At 43.6% G+C, this 21,574-nt stretch overlaps 1 protein-coding gene across 3 annotated transcripts in view; it reads right to left on the bottom strand.

The window, feature by feature from the left end:
• The window catches only part of VEGFC (vascular endothelial growth factor C), a 101,706-nt gene extending 85,405 nt beyond the window's left edge, over positions 1–16,301 (bottom strand). The window contains exon 1 of one of the 3 annotated variants that reach the window (XM_074992987.1): positions 15,423–16,301. In XM_074992987.1, coding sequence (XP_074849088.1) covers positions 15,423–15,566 — 144 coding nt within the window. In that variant the 5' untranslated portion in view covers positions 15,567–16,301. Of the gene's footprint in view, positions 1–14,854; positions 14,911–15,422 lie in introns of those variants that run through there. The other 2 variants (XM_074992988.1, XM_074992989.1) reach the window with 2 other exon arrangements.
• Positions 16,302–21,574: the final 5,273 nt, after the last annotated feature.

Genomic DNA, 21,574 nt, shown 5'->3' with positions numbered 1-21,574 from the left:
CGGTGTGATTTAGAAACTGCTCATTCCTCCCAACCCCTAGGCCCATTCAGGGGCAGCTACAACCTGCCTCTTCACATTACTCAAAAATAAACAAAGTTTTGGCTGCACAGTAACCAGATATAAGTTGAGCTGCTCCAAAATGTACACCACCTTCTCCTGGATAAAGAAATTACCATCCTTTCAAGAGAAATAGTGCTCTTCAGACAGCTTTTACAAAAACTCAGATTCCATAAACCTATTTCTACTTCATAACAGCTCCCATCAAAAGGATTTTCCTTCTGTGCTTGTGCTTTTGTTTCTCCCTTTCCCCCCACACAAAAAATCGTGAATATTAAAATATAAAAGGGATAAACTAGACTGCTCCCAAACCTCAGCTTTCCACTAGGCTGCTTCTTTGGCTCCCCACTGGGAACCAGGCTCCTAGCAGGGAGCTGAGAGCCAATGGAAGGTCAGCACTGTGCCTGTAACAGCAAGGAAGGGTCCTGTGGCACCTTATAGACTAACAGAAAAGTTTTGAGCATGGAGCTTTCGTGAGCACAGACTCACTTCATCAGATGCTGGTCTTGGAAATCTGCAGGGCCAGGTATAAATAAGCCAGAGCAAGGCTGGGGATAACAAGGTTAGCTCAGTCAGCAAGGGTGAGGCTTACTACCAGCAGCTGATCTGGAGGTGTGAAAACCAAGGGAGGGGAAGCTGCTGCTGTATTTAGCTAGCCATTCGCAGTCTTTGTTTAAGCCTCAGCTGAGGGTGTCGAATTTGCAGATGAATTGTAGCTCAGAAATTTCTCTTTGGAGTCTGGTCCTGAAATTTCTTTGCTGTAGGATAGCTACTTTTAAGTCTGCTACTGTGTGGCCTGGGAGATTGAAGTGCTCTCCTACGGGTTTTTGTATATTGCCATTTCTGATATCTGATTTGTGTGCGTTTATTCTTTTACGTAGAGACTGTCCAGTTTGTCCAATGTATACAGCAGAGGGGCATTGCTGGCACATGATGGCATAAATTATATTGGTAGATGTGCAGCTGAATGAACCCACGATGGTGTGGCTGATCTGGTTGGGTCCTGTGATGGTGTTGCTGGTGTAGATATGTGGGCAGAGCTGGCAACGAGGTTTGTTGCATGGATGGGTCCCTGAGTTAGAGTGACTGTGGTCCGGTGTATAGTTGCTGGTTAGGATTTGCTTCAGGTTGGCAGGTTGTCTGTGGGCAAGGACTGGTCTGCCTCCCAAGGCCTGTGAAAGTGGGGGATCATTGTCCAGGATGGGTTGTAAATCCCTGATGATGCGCTGCAGAGGTTTTAGCTGAGGACTGTAGGTGATGGCTAGTGGTGTTCTGTTGGTTTCTCTCTTGGGCTTGTCCTGTAGTAAGAGGCTTCGTGGCACACATCTGGCTCTGTTGATCTGTTTTTTCACTTCCTCAGGTGGGTATTGCAGTTTCAAGAATGCTTGGTAGAGATCCTGTAGGTGTTTGTCTATGTCAGAGGGGTTGGAGCAATGCGGTTATAGCTTAGTGCTTGGCTGTAGACAATGGATCGTGTGGTGTGACTGGGATGAAAGCTGGAGGCATGAAGGTAGGTGTAGCGGTCAGTGGGTTTATGGTACAGGGTGGTATTGATGTGGCCATCGTGTATTAGCACCGTGGTGTCCAGGAAGTGGATCTCCTGTGTGGACTGTTCCAGGCTGAGGTTGATGTTGGGGTGAAAGTTGTTGAAGTCCAGGTGGAATTCCTCCAGAGTCTCCTTCCCATGGGTCCAGATGATGAAGATGTCATCAATGTAGCATAAGCAGAGATGGGGTGTTAGTGGACGAGAGCTAAGGAAGAGTTGTTCCAGGTCAGCCATGAAAATATTGGCATATTGAGGGGCCATGCGGGTACCCACAGCTGTGCCGCTGATTTGACGGTATATATTGTCGCCAAATCTGAAATAGTTGTGTGTGAGGATAAAGTTACAGAGCTCAGCCATCAGATGTGCTGTAGCATCATCAGGGATACCGTTCCGGACAGCATTTATTCCATCTTTGTGTGGGATGTTGGTATAGAGAGCCTCTACATCCATGGTGGCTAGGATAGTGTTTTCTGGTAGGTCATCAACGTCTTGCAGCTTTCTCAGGAAGTCAGTGGTGTCTTGGAGATAGCTGGGAGTGCTGGTGGCATAGGGTCTGAGGAGAGAGAGTCCACATAACCAGACAGTCCTTCAGTGAGAGTGCCAATGCCCGAGATGATAGGGCGTCCAGGATTTCCAGGTTTGTGGATCTTGGGTAGTAGGTAGAATAGCCCCGGATGGGGCTCTAGAGGTGTGTTGGTATAAATCTGTTGTTGTGCTTGTGTAGGGAATGTCCTGAGCAGATGGTGTAGTTTCTTAGTGTATTCCTCGGTGGGATCTGAGGAAAGCAGCCTGTAAAATTTGGTATTGGAGAGTTGTCTGGAAGCCTCCTTCTGGTAGTCAGACCTGTTCATAATGACAGTAGCTCCTCCTTTATCTGCCTCTTTGATTATAATGTCAGGGTTGTTTCTGAGGCTGTGGATGGCACTGCATTCCACACTACTGAGGTTGTGAGGCAAACGATGCTGTCTCTCCACAATTTCTGCCTGTGCACATTGGCGGAAGCATTCTATATATAGGTCCAGACTGTTATTTCTACCCTCAGGAGGGGTCCACGTGGAGTTATCCTTCTTGCGCTGCTGGGAGGGTGTCTGTGTAACAGTGTTCTGGTCAGTGTTGTGTTGAAAGTATTCTTTGAGTCTGAGACGGCGAAAGTAGGCTTCCAGATCACCGCAGAACTGTATTATGTTTGTGCGGGTGGTGGGGCAAAAAGAGAGTCCCCGAGAAAGAGCAGACTCTTCTGCTGAGCTGAGTGTGTAGCTGGACAGATTGACAATATTGCTGGCTGAGTTGGTGGTACCACTGCTGTGGCTCTGTATGGCAAGCAGGAGTTTAGACAGCTTGCAGTCCTTTTTCCTCTGTAGAGTAGTGAAGTGTCTAATGTAAATCTCCTGTCTTATTTTAGTCAAGTTCAGCGGTGTGGAAGTTTGTGTTGAAGGTTGGTTTTTTACGAAAGACTCCAGATTTGAGAGCTCTTTTTTGATGTTCTCCTGTTTGTTGTACAGGATGCTGATTAGGTGGTTCCTCAGTTTCTTCGAGAGTGTATGGCATAATCTCTCACTGTAGTCTGTGCAGTATGTAGATTGCAAAGTATTTTTCACCTTTAGTCCATTTGGTATGATGCCCATTCGTTTGCATTTGGAGAGAAAAATGATGTCTGTCTGAGTTTGTGCAAGCTTCCTTGTGAGGTTGATAGATTTCCACTGCTCCTCGTGAAGAGCTAAGAGCCCAGAGGAGTGGGGAACAGACAGGTTCCCAGCAGGGAGCTGCACGTGGAACTGAGGACCCTAACACTCAGTTGTCTACACTGTCCCTCTGAAGTCATTGGAAGTGGTCCTGGTGAGGGAACGTACTATCAATTGCAGAAGGGCAGTGCAGACAGAAATGTCCAGGCATATTTTATAAACACAGGTTGACTTCAGTCTGTGGCACGGACATGCCCCTAGACAAGAGGAAGAGACATCAGACATCGTGGAACTGCTTGGGACATTTATTTTTCAGCGTCCTTATGCAGTTCCCATTCCATAAACTTGAATATAAACAGTGATTTAAAAAAAAAACACAGTTCTATGAATAAACTTAGAACCAAACTTTTTAAAGCAGTTTTCATTTATATTGAAGTAGCAGATGTACTCATTGTTCCTTGGGTCCTTAAGTTTTCTTTTTTGGACAATAAAAGGAAAATGTTTATGCTTTATTTAAATGATTGTATACATCGGGGTTTTGTTTTTTTTTTAAGTTAATTTCCTTAAAAAAGAAATTGTTAAAATTTATCCATTTGACTTTTTCATTGTAATTTTTCAAAATGGAAATTTCACTAAGTATTTTTCCTCTTCCCTATACACACACATCATTCACTATGTTTTAACAAAAATGGCACACAATCAATTTAGTTTCCAATAATTTCTTCTTGTTTTCCAACCTTAAGCATTGATTTAGCTGTGCCAAAATGGAGCATTACTCCAAATTTCTCTGTTTTACCTCTTTTTAGGAATGTTTATTGAGAAAGACCTAGAAAAGTTGTGGAATCTCCATCCTCAGAGGTTTATAACTCCTGGCTTAACAAAGTTCTGTCTGTGATGATTTAGTTGGGATTGGTCCTGCTTTGGGCAGGGGGATGGACTAAATGACATCCTGAGGTCTCTTCAAGTGCCAGGATTCTATGGTTCTGTGATTCTATATTGACTGATCACAGAATGATTATGAACCAACAAAGTGATGTGATGGTGAAAAAAGCTAATGAACTGAACTAAGTGGTTTTTAAAGCCAACAGGTAAAGGAAAAAAACATCTAAAGTCCAATAACTAACAAGGTATACTAGAAAACCTGCTAATTCACAAAGAGCTGGTCTACACTGGACATAAAGTTGAATGTCAGGCTCTATGGTCAATTTTCAGGACTCTCTACACCCCAGTGCTCAGGAAGTTGATTTTATTTAGCTGTAATGCCAACTTTATACTGCTGACTTCCCAACGAAGTTAAGTGAAAAATCGAATTTGCAATGTCGAGATAAAACAATGTAGATTTACCAGGGTTAAAATCAATTTTATTAGCCCCAGAAACTGTGCCACAATGTCCCTTGAGGTGTCCTTTCAGGTCATTGCTCAAGGTGACCAGGAAATAGGAAACAGGAAGCCTAACTTCGGGCTTGTCTACACTTGCCCCCAACTTTGAAGGGGGCATGTTAATCAGAGCCATGGGAGATTACTAATGAAGTGTTGGGTGAATACACAGCACTTCATCAGGCTAATTTTCCCCTGTGGCAACTTTGAAGCTTCAAACTTCCAAGTGTCGGCATGTGCGGAGCCGCAGGCACTTTGAAGCGCCTGCACTACTTCAAAGTCCCTTTACACGCATGCCGGTAATTTGAAGTTTGAAGCCTTGAAGTTGCTGAGGGGGAAAACTAGCCTAATGAAGTGCTGCGTATTCACCGCAGCACTTCATTAGCAATCTCCCGTGGCCCTGATTAACATGCCCCCTTCGAAGTTGGGGGCACGTGTAGACCACCCACTTTGACTTCAGTTCTTTATGATCAACGTGATGATCGCATCTAGCCACTTGAGAGAGCACCAGCATGGAGTCATCAGGAGAGCCGGGGTCTCAGTTCATCTTGCGAGCTAGCCCCCACCCCAACTCTGCACGTGGTGGCTTGGCTGTGAGGACCAGACATAAGCATGAGACAGCAAGGCGTTATGTCCTGTGCAGGGTGAAGGCTTCTTCCCTGCACAAGATAAAGCAGGAGAGGCCGATATACTTTTTTCAGCGCTTCATGTTTGTACATGGAGGCCCTGCTCCTTCACAGGCACCATGCAGGTGGGGGGCTAACCCCCACCCCAGGCACTATTACAGTTGTGATCCACAGAAAAGAAGTTTCTTGGCCTCTCATGCAAGCATGACCCCCCACCATACACACACAGCCAGCCCCCACCCCACCCCACCCCCTTGGTGGCTAGGCTGTGGCGGGGGCGGGGGGGTCATGCTTGCATGAGAGGCCAAGAAACTTTTCTGTGGATCATAATTGTACAGGAGCAGCCTCCGCTCCCCCACAGGCACCATGCAGATGGGGGGGGTCTATTCCCCTGCCCAGCTACACCACGTGGCTAGCCCCCGACCCAATAAAAACAGGTGTCTGTGGTGCAGTGCGGTCCATGCTTCCAGATAGTAACTGGCCCTTGGTGAAGGCTCAAAAGGTGGGAAAGATTTTCAGGGGCTGGCTGGCTGCTCCACAGATGGGGTCTTACCTATATCCTGGTGCCTGCCTGATGCTAACTGGAACTCTTAATAGCCCTGGCTCCTGAGATTTGGGGGGCTGGCCCTGGCCATAGCTGCATTGTGGGCTGGCCCCCCTTTATCCTGGTGCCTTCACAATGCAAACAGAGGCTTCTTAATAGCCCCAGCTCCAGGAGTTTGGGGGGCCGATCCCACAAACAGCCATATTGTGGGCTGTGCCCCTACCCCCACTTGTCAAATCGCGTGGCTTGGGGGACCAGCACAGACTCTGCAGTGTCCTGTTTGCTGCATTTTCAGAGGGGTGGGGGGAAACAGCTCCCTGACATGTGTTCTTTCCCCAGGGAAGAACCAAGGTTTCTGTTAGCATGGCACAGTCAGAACAGGGAAACCATCTTTGCTATTTGCAGGCAGAATAATTCTTGAGTGGGGACAACAGGTGTCCAGCCCCACTGAACGCAAATAAATTCACAAGTTTCAGGAAATGCACACAGATTACTGCAGCCTGAGCGTTTTACTGAGCCATCTGGCTACTGTACAGTTTTCTGCAGAGGCTCACACTTGAGGTGTTCTATCCCCAGGGGATCACCGAGGCTTCTCTTAGCATGGCACAGGCACCTTGAGAACAGACACGCTAATATGTGGGATTGACAACTCCCTGATGTTCCGCACTGTAACTATAACTTACGTGCTCTCTCTCCTTCTTCCTTCTCGCGCACAGGCACTTACTTTACTACATACCTAAGCCCTCTGGCATTCCCCACCTACTTTGCTGCATGTGTTCCAGCTTTAATCCACTGTGGGATTGAAGGTATTCTTTCAATAGGTGCCCTAACCACTAGAAAGCAAGGCACTCTGTCTTTCCTTCTCCTCTTCCTCTGGAGTGACGCTAACCAGTGGACACCAATGCCTTCCAGGATTCCCCACTTTTCCTAATTTCCTTCTAAAAATTGGTCATTTGGTTTCCAAGGGAGGGGAATGAGGGCAATGCAGTCTGGGAAGATGGCAGTGGGTGCTATCAGGGCACATTTGGTTAAAAGTTCCACAATGCAGACGAGAAAATCTCTCTTTGGGGAAAGAGACTTCTGAAAAATGGCCGTTTGTTTTGAGGGCAATATAGTGTGGGAAGCTGACATCACACTCCCACAACCACTTGCAGGGAATTTTTTCTGATAATGCAGCAGTGAAAAAACCTAGCTTGCAATGTGGCTCAGGGAACAGTGAGATAGGTTTCCACAATACATTGCTGCAACAGTCAAATTTTAGCAATTAGTGGGAACATACACTAAATTGACTTTGTGGGCAGCTGAAGACATTAAACTTTACAAAATCCAGTGTTACAAATTCAACTTTGATAAATTTAACTTAATTTCATAGTGCAGATGTAGCCTAAGAGCAAAGGACAGATACAGACTTCCATCTCTCAGCCGCAGGCAAAAAGAACTGAGTGCAAGAAGAGGCATTATCGTCCTCAGCCATAGGGAGCAGATACCCCCAACAGACACTGTTATTGAAAGAGGTCGTATCTCACAAGCGTAACATGCACATACATCAAGAGTGAAATCTGTGTGGAGAATCACTCAATGCAGAACTAAGAATAAAACAAAAACTGTCAGTCAAATGTTAAACAATATATCTTGCATAAGGGCATTGATTTGGACCTTCAACACATACCTTAATACAAACCATCCCTGAGGGTCTCTGCATTTGTGCTCTGGTAGTCAATAATGACAACTATTGATGGTTTTGAGCAACTAATTATATAAACAGAGATTCTGCAAACTCATTGGGCCTGGAATCACATGAATTTGTCCAGCCTCTATAATTATGGGATCCTTACTGCAACATTAATGTTAACAGTAATTGTGTATTTCCTCATTTTTCTCTGTTAACCTCACTCAAAGAATCCTAGAAATTAAAAATAAAAATATTCAAAACTATTTCACTTACTGTGTGCCCTAGTAATACAGAATATCCAGCCTAGTTTTAATGTGTCTCCAGGAATAGAGTTTACACTACTTTCCCATGAAGACTTTTCCATAATCAGATCTACTAGCTTTCACTATCAGGATTTTTTTCCCTAATATGTTACCTTTTCTTAACTTTATTCCACTATGTGTACTTATGCTAAATGTCTTAATAAAACATTTTTTCTCCACTGTTTATTACACCCTCCAACTACAGGCTGAACCTCTCTAGTTCAGAACTCTCTGGTCTGGCAACATCCATGGTCTGTCACAATTTCAGTTAGCTGGCTGTCCAATTTTCATGGGCGTAACCAGGTTTCCTGTGGTCACAAAAGTTTTCTTCTGTGCTGTTATTTAGCTGAAATTTATCCCTAAATATCTTCTAAGAAGGCAGTGGAAGTGTTGATGGTGCTGCTAGATGATACTGACCTCCCATGGTTTGGCAAATTCTCTCCTTTGACACTAGTCAGGTCCCAAGGGTGCCAGATTAGAGAGGTTCAACCCATATTTGTGACTTTTGTAACACATTTAGGCAAACTATAACTTATCCTTTTAATCCTTCATCATAAGACATTTATACCAGTTACTTAGTTCTTTTGATTGCTCTGCTCAAAACCATCTTATCTTAGTTACAATAGAACCATCTTAGTTACAATAGAAATATAGAGAAAAATTATTTCATAGATGCCTTAATGTTAAAGTCACCTCACCAGAAGAGCCAGTGGAGATGGAAATAAACACAGAAAAACAATTTTACTTGTACTACATGTAAGTGAGCTGAAAAAGCTTATCTACAAAAGAAAATCAGTAGAGAGAAAATAGAAACGAAAATAGACAACTAACGAATTGCAAAGCAGAAGACTTGTACTAAATTCATGGTATGAGCTACCTTCAGTGGCAGGTTATTGAAGTAGGTGGACACTAGTCCAATCTAAAATGGAAATTCCTATGATCCAGATATAGCGCCTTAAGGAGCCACTAACTGTATATACAAAAAACCAAAAGACTTTTAGCACTGCACCTGTATATTAATTATATGTTTTGATGCTCTCCTGCTGCATGGTGACATCAATTGTTTTGTAAAAACAAGATCCTAGAGGAGACACACACATAGGACATGTGGACAATTAACACAGTTTAAAATGGCGTTCTGGAAGGATTATTTCAGTGAATGCCCCTAAATATTACATTCAGTTAAAATACCCCTCAAAAAGCTTCATTCTGCTTCAGAAATAAAGATATTCATCACTGAATCTCCTCTGAAATGAGGACTTGAACAGAACTATCAGCTGCAATTCTGCAATCTTTACTCAAACAAAATGTTGGACTAAATTTTCCTTGCCTAAGGGTATCAATTTGGGCCTTCAACACATACCATAAAACAAAGCATCCCTAACATTGATCAGCTCATGACAGACACAAAGCACAAATTAAAACAAATTTTAACAAACAAACAATGAAAAAACAAAATCAAAGTCATGAGGAAAATAAAATTATGTCTACCTGCCTCAAGTGGCACTGGTTTGAATCTGATGATTGCTGTTTGGAGCAAGAAACCAGGCTTGAGATCTTGCAGTATCAAAATAAACATTAAAAAACACTTTACAAAATTAAATAGCAAGGCATATTTTACCACCAGATCTGCTTTTTCACCTATACAAACTGAAAACCCACAGAAAGCAGGAGTTGGGGGACAGCAGCTGAAGTTTGTACATTTTTGCTCCTGACTATGCACTGGAAATAGTTAAAAAGCCACTTTGCATTAGATGTAAATTGGCAGCTCTTTAGAATAATCTAAGTTATTAAGAAAGATCTGTCTCAGCTGGAACTAAAACTAGGACAAGAGAAAGGGAACTTGACTCAAATTTTCCATACCAAAAAGTGACTTATGATGCAAAGAAAAAAAAAAAGGAATGTTCTGCACTTCATCAATTTAATTTTGTCTGGATAATGGAATCATATTGCCACCTTTCAGTATGAACTTTAGAACTGGCAACAAGTGACACATTGAATTCATTTATTTCTACTCCGAGAATGAAGCTAAATTCTTGCACAACTGTTGTGAAATCAAGCTATATCTAAATTCTTGATTTACAGCTTTGCTTTAAACTTTTAAAACCTTATGTAACCAATTCAAGGGCAAAATTCACTTCAGAGCAGAAACACTTATCTCAGTGTATGTCCAAATGCTGACTTCATTATACACCAGAGTAAGGGATATACTTAGGTCCCTTAGGCCTTGTCTATACTTAACGGAAGACTGATGCACTGTGGTAGATCTTCCGGTGAGTTCAAAATTGTAGCTGGAATTGTGTATCTGAAATTCATTTATTTCCATAGTATAGACTTGCCCTTAGTGCCATATAAATAACCTCCTTCCCAACCTGACAAATCCCACAGTAAGGATATCTAGACCAGAACAAAAGGGGTATGGAAAATGATATGCAATACCTCAGTGGTAACATCTTGCGGATTTGAGGATGGCAGTGCGAAGTTCACGTGTCTTTGGAGAGGCAGCTGCAGGAGAAGACAACTCAGGCCTCCACCTACCCTTTCCTAAATTGTTCTCTGTGAAAGCTCCAGAGAACCATAGCAATGATGAAGTTACATCATGTGGAGCTGCCACAATGGAAAGAGGAATAAACAAGAGACAGGGCAAGAGTATTTCTCTATGACTGGAGGTAGGGAAACTTGGAAATGGTAAGAGAAAATACACCATCAACCTTTCTGAGCCAGACTTCTTGGGTAAAAGAGGACCTGTCATAACTCCCTTTCAGAACCAATCAATCAACATTGCTATTGTGGCTGTGTAACACTTTGTAAGGGCTTTCATTTATGCATAAGAGAATACACGTAAAGGGAGACATGACCTAAGAGTTTCTAGGATTGGTTACAATCAACGGGAGCTCAATATTCATAAGTAAGGAAGGGCTTCTAGTTACCTATAATATGCTTTAAAAATGTGGCTGGTTAAAGTGCATATGGTACATGTGCATTTTAAATTTGCTATCTGCTACATTCATATTCCATCAACCTCAAGACCAGCATTACTATATTTGAGTTTCTCACATTATTGGCTGATTGCCAGAAACATGCTGTATTATGACATTCCAAGACTAGACAGCATTCTAAAACGTCTTTCTAAACCCTTTTTTCCCCTTTGTACAAAATATACTGATTTCACTACCTTCACAGAACCTAAGGTTAAATGAAACATTTGGTATGTACGCTCATAGAATATATGTTTATATATAGTGTCCTTGCTTTGAAATTGTAATGTTTACAGTTTATTTTGAAAATATTTGGGCTTGGATTTAAATAAATAGAATTTTAAAGAAAAATTTAGTTCTTTATCCCTCTTCTTGTACATATATTATGGATTCATTTGCTATGTACCAAAGAGGTGTAATTCATAATGCAATTAAAAGCATACAAGACCTTCCTTGAGAGGTGCTATTGTCTTCCTTTTTCTAGAAAAATAATATTTGAAGCCATGTGATGCTAGACTACTGTTTCCCCTTCTAGTAAGGAGCGAATTTCTGAAGCTCACGTTTGCTTACTTCACTCCTACAGGGGAAAGAATGCCTGTATTTCTTTGAAAAAGAAAATCTCTAGCAACATCTGCTGGATTCCAGGAGTGCATAGTTGACGGAGTATAAGTCTGTATGTATCAATAGATTTCATTTAAGCAAATGAGATTACTGAAGTTTTCAGAGAATACATGGGAATAATTTTGTCAGATAAAACTAAAAGCCACAAAATAACAAAGGCAGGTGTAACATGTGGAAGTCTGAAAACAAAACAAAAAGTGTTCTAGTGAAATGAAGTGCAACATATTCCAAATTTGATTTGATGGAAGTTGCACATTAATATACATGGGTCAAATTTTCTTTTCAATTACACCATTTCAACTCCAGTGGCTTCATGGTATTGCACCAATATAAAAAGACTCTAGTCTCATGGGATTTACAGTAAAATAAATATTATAGTTCAGTTCTATCACTCCCTCTTTTTCTATAGTTTAGATCACATTTTTCAGGCAGACAGGTTTTTATGCTTTAAGTAAACTCTCTTCAGCTCTATGGTGTGCCACCGGTACGCCAGGGCCAGTTTTGAATCTCAAGACTTTGAACTGTGGTCCATAAGGGCAATGGTGTTAGAAAATCCCTCGAATGTGCATTGAAAATGCTTCCTGAGCCACAGTTAATGTGAAGCACCTGAATGAGCTTGGGAAACTGGTGAAGAGTTTTGTCTTCTGAGCAGCTTCCTATTTTTTTTGTGGGGGGTGCACCGCAGGGGATATTTCAGGATCAACTTTGACATAATTTGAAGTGCACTCAGCACCAGCTATCCCTTTCTTGCTATCACTGCTCAGCAGCTCCCCTGTTGTCAGCCTGCAGGATCACAGGATAATGAGGAGCGTAGCACAGGTTGTTTGCTTTTCAAAGGAGTGTGAAAGCCCTCAGGACAGCAAGACAGAGGAAGAACTGTTTCTGGCTTAGCCTAGGGGAGCACCCAGCACAGAATGGTGAACCTTTTACACAAAGCCTCTCAGAAGAGGGAAAGAGAAGAAACTACAAACCAGCCACAAGTTCCCTGATTTTCTGCTCTGAACAGGCTAGAGCAGTCTAGCAGCTGCTGCAGTTTACCCCAGCAGGCTGTGGTTCCCCGAACAGACCACAAGTCAGATGTCCTTACTTAAAGCATGACATGCCTCAGTCACTCTCCTAATGCCAGGACTGTGCAGAGGGATGAACAGGTGCTAATCACACTAGCGCTACACCTGGGGGTGGAGGGAATCCATTGCAGAACACTCGCAGGTTGATTCTGTCACATTTGCATTTTTAAGAGAATCTGTCACAAGCACTGTCCCCTCAGGCTGAAAAGATTGGACACTATTGCTCTATCTTATCAACGTCCACTTGCTGCACTACATGTGCTTGAGGCAGCAGTACATGAAAAAAATATTCATTTAATGGCAAATGTCCAGAACAAGTTCCAAATTTCACTGAGTTACCTACATATACCAATGGGATCAAAACAATCATAGTAAAACTTTTCAAAAAAGATAATATAGATACATGCTTAATCTCAACTTCCTATGTAATAGGATAGGACACTCCATGTAAAGCTGAAATAATTTCAGTTAACATACATGAATCAGAATCTTTGGAGTGGAAAGGATCTCAAGGGGCATCTAGTCCAGCCAGTCCATGAACTAATGGAAGTATAATCTGAAGAGGCCCTCATTTGCCATGCGTTGAAAAAGTTCAGTTACTTGTTTGACAAGAATCATATTTTTCTTGAAATAATTATGCACAGCTTGCTTAATCTCATCTTTTCAATACCTTCAGAAATGCACTGAAACTTTCTCTCATCTCACAGGGACAAACAGTTAGTGGGGCACCCATCCTGCAGATGTTATTCACCAGAGAAGTCCAGCTAAAGACCAATAACATGCATAAGATGTTCTAAGGTGCCTAAAGTATGAGAGATTTATCTGAAAGGACCAGGCATTCACAGAGCATCTATCTATTCCTAACATCCAGTCGCGCATAAATTTTTTTTCTGTTAATATGATCCAGCTAACACCTGATTTTCTATTTGCTTCCTGTTTCTGATTCCTTCTTCCTTCAGTTTCCTCACTGCTCCAAGTTTTCCACTAGGATCTTATATTTCTGCAAAACGCAACACAATGGTGACTTTTAAAGTGATGCCAAGTCTTAAATACCTGTAAGAAAGAGAATGGATCCTCTAAACTGGGCATGTATATATATAGCAATGTTCAACTTTCAGGAGCTTTTCATTACTGTACTACCAGATGCATGTTGTTCCATCACTTCTGGAAACTATAGTACTCACACCATGCTTGTTTCAGCACTTTCAATACAACTATGATAAACTACTTTCATAAGTCTATGACTCAATCATCAAGTCCACTGAGCTACTACCTCATTTATACAGTTTTAGCTAGAAAGGATTGCAGCCTCTATACCAAATATTCAAAGTTTTCGAAATAATGATGATAAAACCTGTTGATTGGTTTTACGTGCATATATATTTTTAAAACACCGGATTTAGTAATATTTGACAAGCATTTACCTCATAATACAGTCTCACTAATTTTCATGGTTTAAAATTAAAATAAAAAAGTTTATAAATACCAAGATATTATCAGAACAGCCAGACCGTGTTAAAGTTGTGTGGTAACTTCATTCAGAAAGAATTTTATTATGTATTTTGAAATAAAAAACAATGCATGCAATATGTTTAATCTACAGCTTGAACATAGTATTAGTGTAATGGAGATGCATTATAAAAACTATGGGTTAAATACATTATTGGTTTTCCACATAAATACTGTAACATTTTTATAAGTCTGACAGGAGCATTTTTAAATTACCCAACCTGGTCAATAAAGCCAGCTATGTCAGATCAAAAGTAATGTAGCAAATGTCAAGGTTAATGTATATATTCTGTATTTCAACCCATATGTCTTGGTCTACTTTTCTACCCTATCGTAATTTGAAGATACAGAGTCAACATTGTCGCTGTCACAATTTCAACACGCCACTATTTAAGAGAGATGAAGTTGTCTGTATTTAATTTAGTATTTAGACACTGAAGCCTCCACAGCATTACAACATGCTGACACATTCACATACATGTTCTTTTTCTTCATTGACAGAACGCTGGGAGCTAGATGAACAGGACACAGAAGACATGGTGCTAATTCCAAGGCACCTATGTTCTAAATTAAGGATCTGAATGTATAAATATAAATGCATATAAATTTAAGATACTTCTGTCTGGAAACTGAGAATTGCTCTGAAACCTTAACTCTATGTCTGGGCAGCACTTTCACATTCAAGGGTCAAGTTACATCCTCTGCAAACCATGTTGCCCTTCAGTAAATCATTACAGATTTCAGAAACTCCAAAACAGACCTCCAGAAGATAGAAACAACCTCTGTTTTTGTTATTATTCCCGTGTCTTTGCTTCCCCTGCCATACGACTCCCAAACACACCAGCTTCTCCAAATGCTTCCAAAAAAACTTACTCTAATCCAAATCTTCAAGTTTCAGGAATCCATTCCGCATCCACTGCGAGGACACAAACCCACATGGCACCCTGCAGCTTGGCCCTTAGTGAAGAAATCTCCAATATATCCGTGATCCACCTCACTGCCAAAACCAAGCCAATTGCATAACAGACGATTTTGGTTTGCTCGTGACTGAACTAGATGGGCAACCCCTTGAGGGCAAGAAGCGGGGCTACTTCTCTTTCTGTTTGTACAATATCGAGGACACTCTACAACCAAGATCAACAAGTAGTAGAGTGATCGCTACATTCACTTGCTGCTTCAGCTGGGAACCACTGGGTTTAATTCGGCGTATCAGGTGTTGCCACTTATTTTCAACGGATTTGTATCACCTGCAACAATCCACTAACTTGTGAGTTTCACGCACGCACCCACCCCACCAAAAAAGTCCCGCAAAGACACCAGAAGACACTCCTCAAATAGTTTCCCCTCCCAGGCAAGGACCTGCAAAGCAAAGCGATCCGGGAGTCACCTGCCTGAGAAAACAGAGTCCCAGCTGCAGCAAGGACAGGGAGGTTGCACCTACCTTTGCTTCCCCCAAAGCGGGCTCCTCCTCGTAGTACCCCTGCCCGGATTCATAGGCAGCGGCGGTGGCCGGTTCCCTGGGTCCCAGCAGTAGAGCAGCAGCAGCCAGATAGCAAACCAGAGAGAATAATCCCAGCAAGTGCATCGTGCAAGGACCGGCTGGCGGGGCGGGTGCGTGGCTTGGCGGGGCGGGGGGGAGTGTGCGGGGGCTCGCGAGGCTCCTCGGTTTTGTCGCTCGCCTCCCCCCCCCAGTATCCAAGGCGGCGGGAGCCCCGGGATGGAGAAGATGCAGCAGCACCAGCTGCCTGCAGGGGAGCTCCCAACGTGCCCGGCCGCTTTGCAATTTGCTCACCGAAGTTAGCTGGAGTTTGCCAGGTGAAAAGCCACCAGGAAACCGGACGTCCGAGCCGGGCGCGCGCCGGAGCGGGGAGGTTAGGCGAGGCAGGGCAGGGCAGGCGCAGCTGCTCAGACCGGCGGGGCTGCCTCGGCGCGCAGCGGCCTCCTGCCTGCACACACGCGGCGCAGCCCCATGGGCCGGGCGGAACAGGCGCGGGGAGGGCGCGACTCAGTCGCCCGCCTTGGTTCGCGGGGCGCCTGGCAGCGGCTGCGGGGTCCGGGCGGCAGCAGCCTCCTCCGCGCGCGGGGCTGAGCGGCGGCAGCGGCCGCAGGGGGCGGACATGGCTCAGGCGCCCTCTGCCTGCGCCGGGGAGGCTCAGCGCCAGGCTGGCCGGGAGGAGAGGGTGTGAGCTGCCCCCGCCCTCCCGCTCCCGCCCTTCCCACCAGCAGCCGCTCGCCGCGCGACGCCTTTCCCGGGCGGGGGGATTGGGCCACGCGCGGGACCGGCCTCGCGCCTTTTCGCAGCCCCGCGAGGGGCGGGGCGGCTGCTGCAGGGCTCCCGGGGCGCAGCTGCTGCCCGGATCTCAAAGCGCCTGAAGCAGCCTGCACCCCCCTGCACAGCGAGCTGACCCCTGGCGGCGGGAGCCAGCCTTCCGGAAGTTCGTGCCTTGAGCTCGGGTCAGGGCTCAGCGGCGGGAGCGGTGCCCAGTTGTTGAGTCAGAGCTGGACAAGTCCTGCAGGCCCCAGGCAAAGGTCCCAGGGGCTCCTGCTGGGCTGTTGGAAAGGAGTCCCTGAGCGCTTTGGCCTAAGTGAGAAGGGGGTGATTTGGGGCGCAGTGTGTTTAACCGAGGGGAGAGCCAGCTTTTTAGGTCGGGCCCCACTTCTTATCCCAGCACTTAGCAGGGCTCCCCGCAACCAGGCTAATGGAATTCAAGCCAATGGAAACTTCGGTTATGTTCATATGAAGACCAAACCCCAAGTCCTGCTGCATGGCTAAGAAAATAAGTATAGAGAATGTCAAAAATGTATCCCTGGGTTTCTAAATGTGAATACACAGACATAAAAACAATCGGAGGGCTCAACATTTTAATGAGCTGGATGAGCCCCTTAGCAGCTGATTGTGCTGCAGCCCCTGGGGTGCCTGCCCCTGCCCCCTTTGTGCACCCCCAGTTTAACCAATGGCCGTGAACTAGGGAGAAAAAGCTCTCCCCAATACCTTACTTCAGTGTGCTCCATCTTTCAATGGAGATAGAGCAATCCTGGAATTGAAACTGCCTTCAAACAGAAGCCTCCCTACATGAAACCATGTAAAGTGAAGGTATTTCATGGAAGCTGTGGTTTAAAACAATGTAGCATTTTTAAAACTACACATTTCTGATGAACAGGTGATACATCCTTTGTTTAAGTCTGGGGTGTATGAAAGGAAGGGGTTTTGTTCCTTACATACTTTTTCCTCAAATTCACCAATGTTATTGAAAAGCTCTTGACACACATGAAAACTTTTGAAAATGATCATTTGACATAAGTAAGCTGCTGCAGTGAAGCTGAGTGCAGTGGGCTGGGAGAGTGAAGGTGGTGGCCAGGTTGCTGTGGCTCCTGTCACTGGTGAGTGCAGGGGAGCCCTGCTGTGGCCTCACACAAGGCCTCTAAGTAATTCCCTGGCTGCTCTGGGACCAATATTCCTTGTGCTTGGGTGGTCACACAGGAGAGAGATTCAAATACTGCCCAGCTGAGTAGCAGAGAGCCTGCAGCATGTGCCTTGGTGCACATAACAAAATTTATTCTGCACCTAAGATGGGCTGGGGTGGCTGCCTTGAACCACCCTATGAACATCACAATTTGTTGCTGGGGAAATATTTTGATGATACAAAGAATTACAGCTTCACATGTGGGTTGGCTGAAACACATGCTTTTAAGATACAGCAATCTGTTTTTCATCTAGATAAAAAGCAACAGAGAAAATATATAATAAAAATATGGTGTAGGAGAAGAACTGCAGGTAACTAAAACATTTTTCACAGTTTTTTTATATATAGGGCTTCTGTTTGCAGGGTTTACTGAAGACATTTTCAGGGTTACTTTTAGCAATTTGACTTTTGTGTAGATGTTCAAAAATTGGGGTTTCTTGGCTCTATCGGTATATGCTGTAATGTATAAGGTGTACAAAATACATTAGTGAATTCTGTAATCTTTCTCTTCCCTAATGGGTTTTAACAGTACACTTTCAAATAGCGCTACAGTGAAGCACACTAAGGATCTGTAGTTTGTACCAATCAATTAATGTGCACGTTAGCACACTTTTGAAAGCACCCCACCTCCGAGCGTTCTGCATTGCTGCTTTGTGCGGACAAGTCATCAGACAGAAGCAACTATTACTTCTACTCAGGCTGCGTCTACACTATGAGACAGAATTGAATTTATTAATAGCAATTTTGAAACTCTGGAATTTATAAATTTGATTTTGACTTATCTGCAGGTTCCCACATGCTCCCCACAAAATTGACTTATTGCTGCTACACTCACCTGGCTAACTGACTGTTGCAGTACTGCATTGTGGGAACCTATCCCACAGTTCCCTCATCCCTGTAGCATTCTGGGTATGCTCGCTGGTCTTTGACATCATCTTCCCACGTTGCATTTTCCTCGTTTCCCCTCACCTGCTAAGCAAACATCCATTTTTCCCTTCAGAATGAAAGAAAATTAGGGCATCCACAAAGATGGCAAAAAGCTAACAGAAATCTCTCTTTTCTGTAGCTGAATTCTCAACCGGCCATCCACTGGTTATTGCCACCCCCCCGATGCACCCCATCCCTGAAAATAACACAGGGACAGACTGTAGTCTCAAAGTTAGAAAAAAGAGGCTAGAAAGTCTAAGAAAAAAAATCTTTATCTTCCCTCTTCTCTACACAGACATTGCCAACACAGGAATGGCAGTAAGATCCCATACACTGAACTTATAATGAAACAGGACTCTCAACTGGCCCTCCACCTTGTGTTTTTGGGGGGTCAAAGTATGGAGAAAGATAGGAAATGTCAGGAAAAAGATTTTATAACAGAAATATCAAAGCAGCAGGTGTCTGCAATGGACAGCAACCCCCCAAAAATTTTTGGTGGGGGGCAGGCTGTGGTCTGCAGCTGGACATCCAGTTGATATGTTGATGTAGTTCTCCCCCCCCACAATATCTTAGCCACTGGGGGAGACTTCTCCCCAGCAGCAGCAAGGCCTACTCGTCCCTTGCTAGGGGCATGGGGAGTTCAGTGGGGAGCCAGTTGAATTAGTCCCCCCATATATCTTAGTTGCTGGGGGAGACTCCCTCCCCCAGTGACAGCAAGCCCCACAGGTTACTTGCTAAGGGCATGGGAGGGTTTCAGTGGGGGTCCAGTCAAAGTAATCCCCCTGAATATTTTAGCTACAGGGGAGACTCCCCCCCAGCCTCCAGTGGCAGCAAGGCCCCAAAAATCTTTCCCATCCTTGGAGCCCTAACTGCGCACAAGCTAGGACATGGTGCTGCCTGGCAGCATGGTCAGAACTGAACGGCAGGCGCATCCTTTTGTTGGGTCCGGGGCTACCAACATAATGTGTCTGAGCTCAGGAAAGACCCCAACTGTGTGGTGTCTACTGGGGAGAGGGGAGGGTTCATTCACAAATGTAAACTGCTGAGAAGTTTCTCAACCTCTTATGCAAGCACGAGCCCCACAACAGCCTTGCTGCCATATGGTGCAGTAGGGCAGCAGCTGGCACCAGGCAGCGCAGAGAAAAATATGTGTAGAGACAGAACCATAAACTCCATGCTGTGGCTATTTGCAATGGGTAGATGTGCTCACAGTGCTAATAACAAAGAAAGACAGACATTTCTCAGGCTCTCATACAAACATGAGCCCACAGCCACAGGCTTCCTGGTCCCAGTTTGAAATTCACAGGCTTCCTGTTACCTAATTCCTGTGCACCTGGAGAGTGGCAGCCAGAGCAGAACACTAAGGGGCATTGTGGGTTACATACGCAACACCTCTGGAGGCTAATAAATTTGATTTTGAGACATGGTGTTTCCACACTGGCCTTTAATCGAACTTTTGAATTTGAGCTTGACTCTATACCCATCAGGTACTGATGATATTGTATATCGATATTAGTGCTCCCTAAATCGAGCTAATGGTATTTACAGTGAAGACAGTCATATGGTAATATTGAGCTAACTGCCTTAAATTCAAATTTATCTCATAGTGTAGACACAGTCTAAGACTACTGCTGTGACTACTGGAGAAATACCAATTTCATTTTTTGTATTGGTGTGATTTTTGGTGTTTATCAGTTAAAAACAAAAATCAGAAGCCTTATCTATGAAGTAGTAGTAAGTCTTAGTGGTGTTTCAGCCTTCTTGGTCCCAGGTTAGTGGAAAGACAAGATGGGTTAAGTAAGGTCTTTTAGTGAGCCAACTTCTTTTGGGATGTATCTACACTAGGAACTAACTTCAAAGTTTACTTTGAAGTTAGGCACTACATCGAAGTAGCCAGCAGAGAGTCTAAACACATTTTTCCCTTACTTTGAAGTAGGGAGCCCAACTTCAAAGTCCTTACTCCATTCCTGGGAATGTAGTAGTGCCCTACTTTGAAGTTATTTTTGTAGTGTAGACGCAGCCTTGGTTAAATAGACAAGCTATTGAGCAACATTGAAGAAGCCTTGTGTTGCTTGAACCTTGTCTCTTTCCATCACCAGAAGTTGGTCCAATAAAAGATATTACCTCACCCTCCTTACCTTTCTGGTCAGTTATTAGTTTCTTCACAGAAACTGACATAACAGCATAGTGGGAACCATGGTAGATGTTGAATGAAGCTAAAATGGGAAAAATTATTTAATGTTCTTCAGACATTACAAAGCTTTCAGTTGTGCTATAAATATGGACCTTTACACCCGTACAGTCCAACTACAGGGCTGAGGCCAAAATCAAAACCATTGATTTAAATCACAATTTCAATCACCTTTAAAAAAATCATTGATTTAAATCAAGTTGCCAGTTTGGAGTGAGCCCCATTAAACTCACTGACGTCTGTTTTTGATGTTCTGTTGGAAAAGCTGAGTTATGCTGAAGTAAAATAGGGAAAACACTTACAACGTTACCATTATGGTCTATGACCGTGATGTTCCAAAATTGCATGTATTATGTAAAATAAATAAGAAAATGACATTGGCAAGTGACAACTCTAGATTTCTCTTACTGCAGCTTTCTGTGTAGTATACTTGAGTGATAGATTCTAAGCCTAGCTAAGTAATCAAACAAGTCATAAGGATTAGCTAAGACAAACTGTTTTATTCTAGCAACATCCAACACAGAAAACAGCCTGGGAATTTATTTGTCAAATCACACCTATACTTAAAGTCATAGAGAGAGTCTTGAAGAATGACACATTGCAAACTGAACCTGCAGGCCTGTGTTTTGTCGACAGATCTCTGTCGACAGCAGCATTCGTCCTCATGGCAAGTAGGGTATGGCTGTCAACAAAAGCGCTGCATCCTGTTGACTTACTGATGACAGTACGCACTTGGGAATCTGGACATTCTGTGGGTTTTGCTGACAAATCCCTCTAGTCTGGACAGAGCCTAGATGTTTTGTGTTCTCTCCATGTACATAATGAAATATGCCATGGGTTGTTTGGGCTGTCTCCTGAACAGGTCTTTCTCAAGACCTGTTTTCAATTCACAGCATAGTTTTTCAGCTGAACAGGAAACTTTTCTGTTATTTGTAAGTTAACATACAAACTTTTAAACACCTAAATTAATAACAAAATCTTAAATATCCTTTTAATCTAACAACCATGTAC

This window comes from Carettochelys insculpta, chromosome 4, assembly GCF_033958435.1.
Source record: "Carettochelys insculpta isolate YL-2023 chromosome 4, ASM3395843v1, whole genome shotgun sequence".
In the NCBI taxonomy this organism is placed as follows: domain Eukaryota; kingdom Metazoa; phylum Chordata; order Testudines; family Carettochelyidae; genus Carettochelys; species Carettochelys insculpta.
This window is presented reverse-complemented; position numbering and strand designations above follow the sequence as displayed.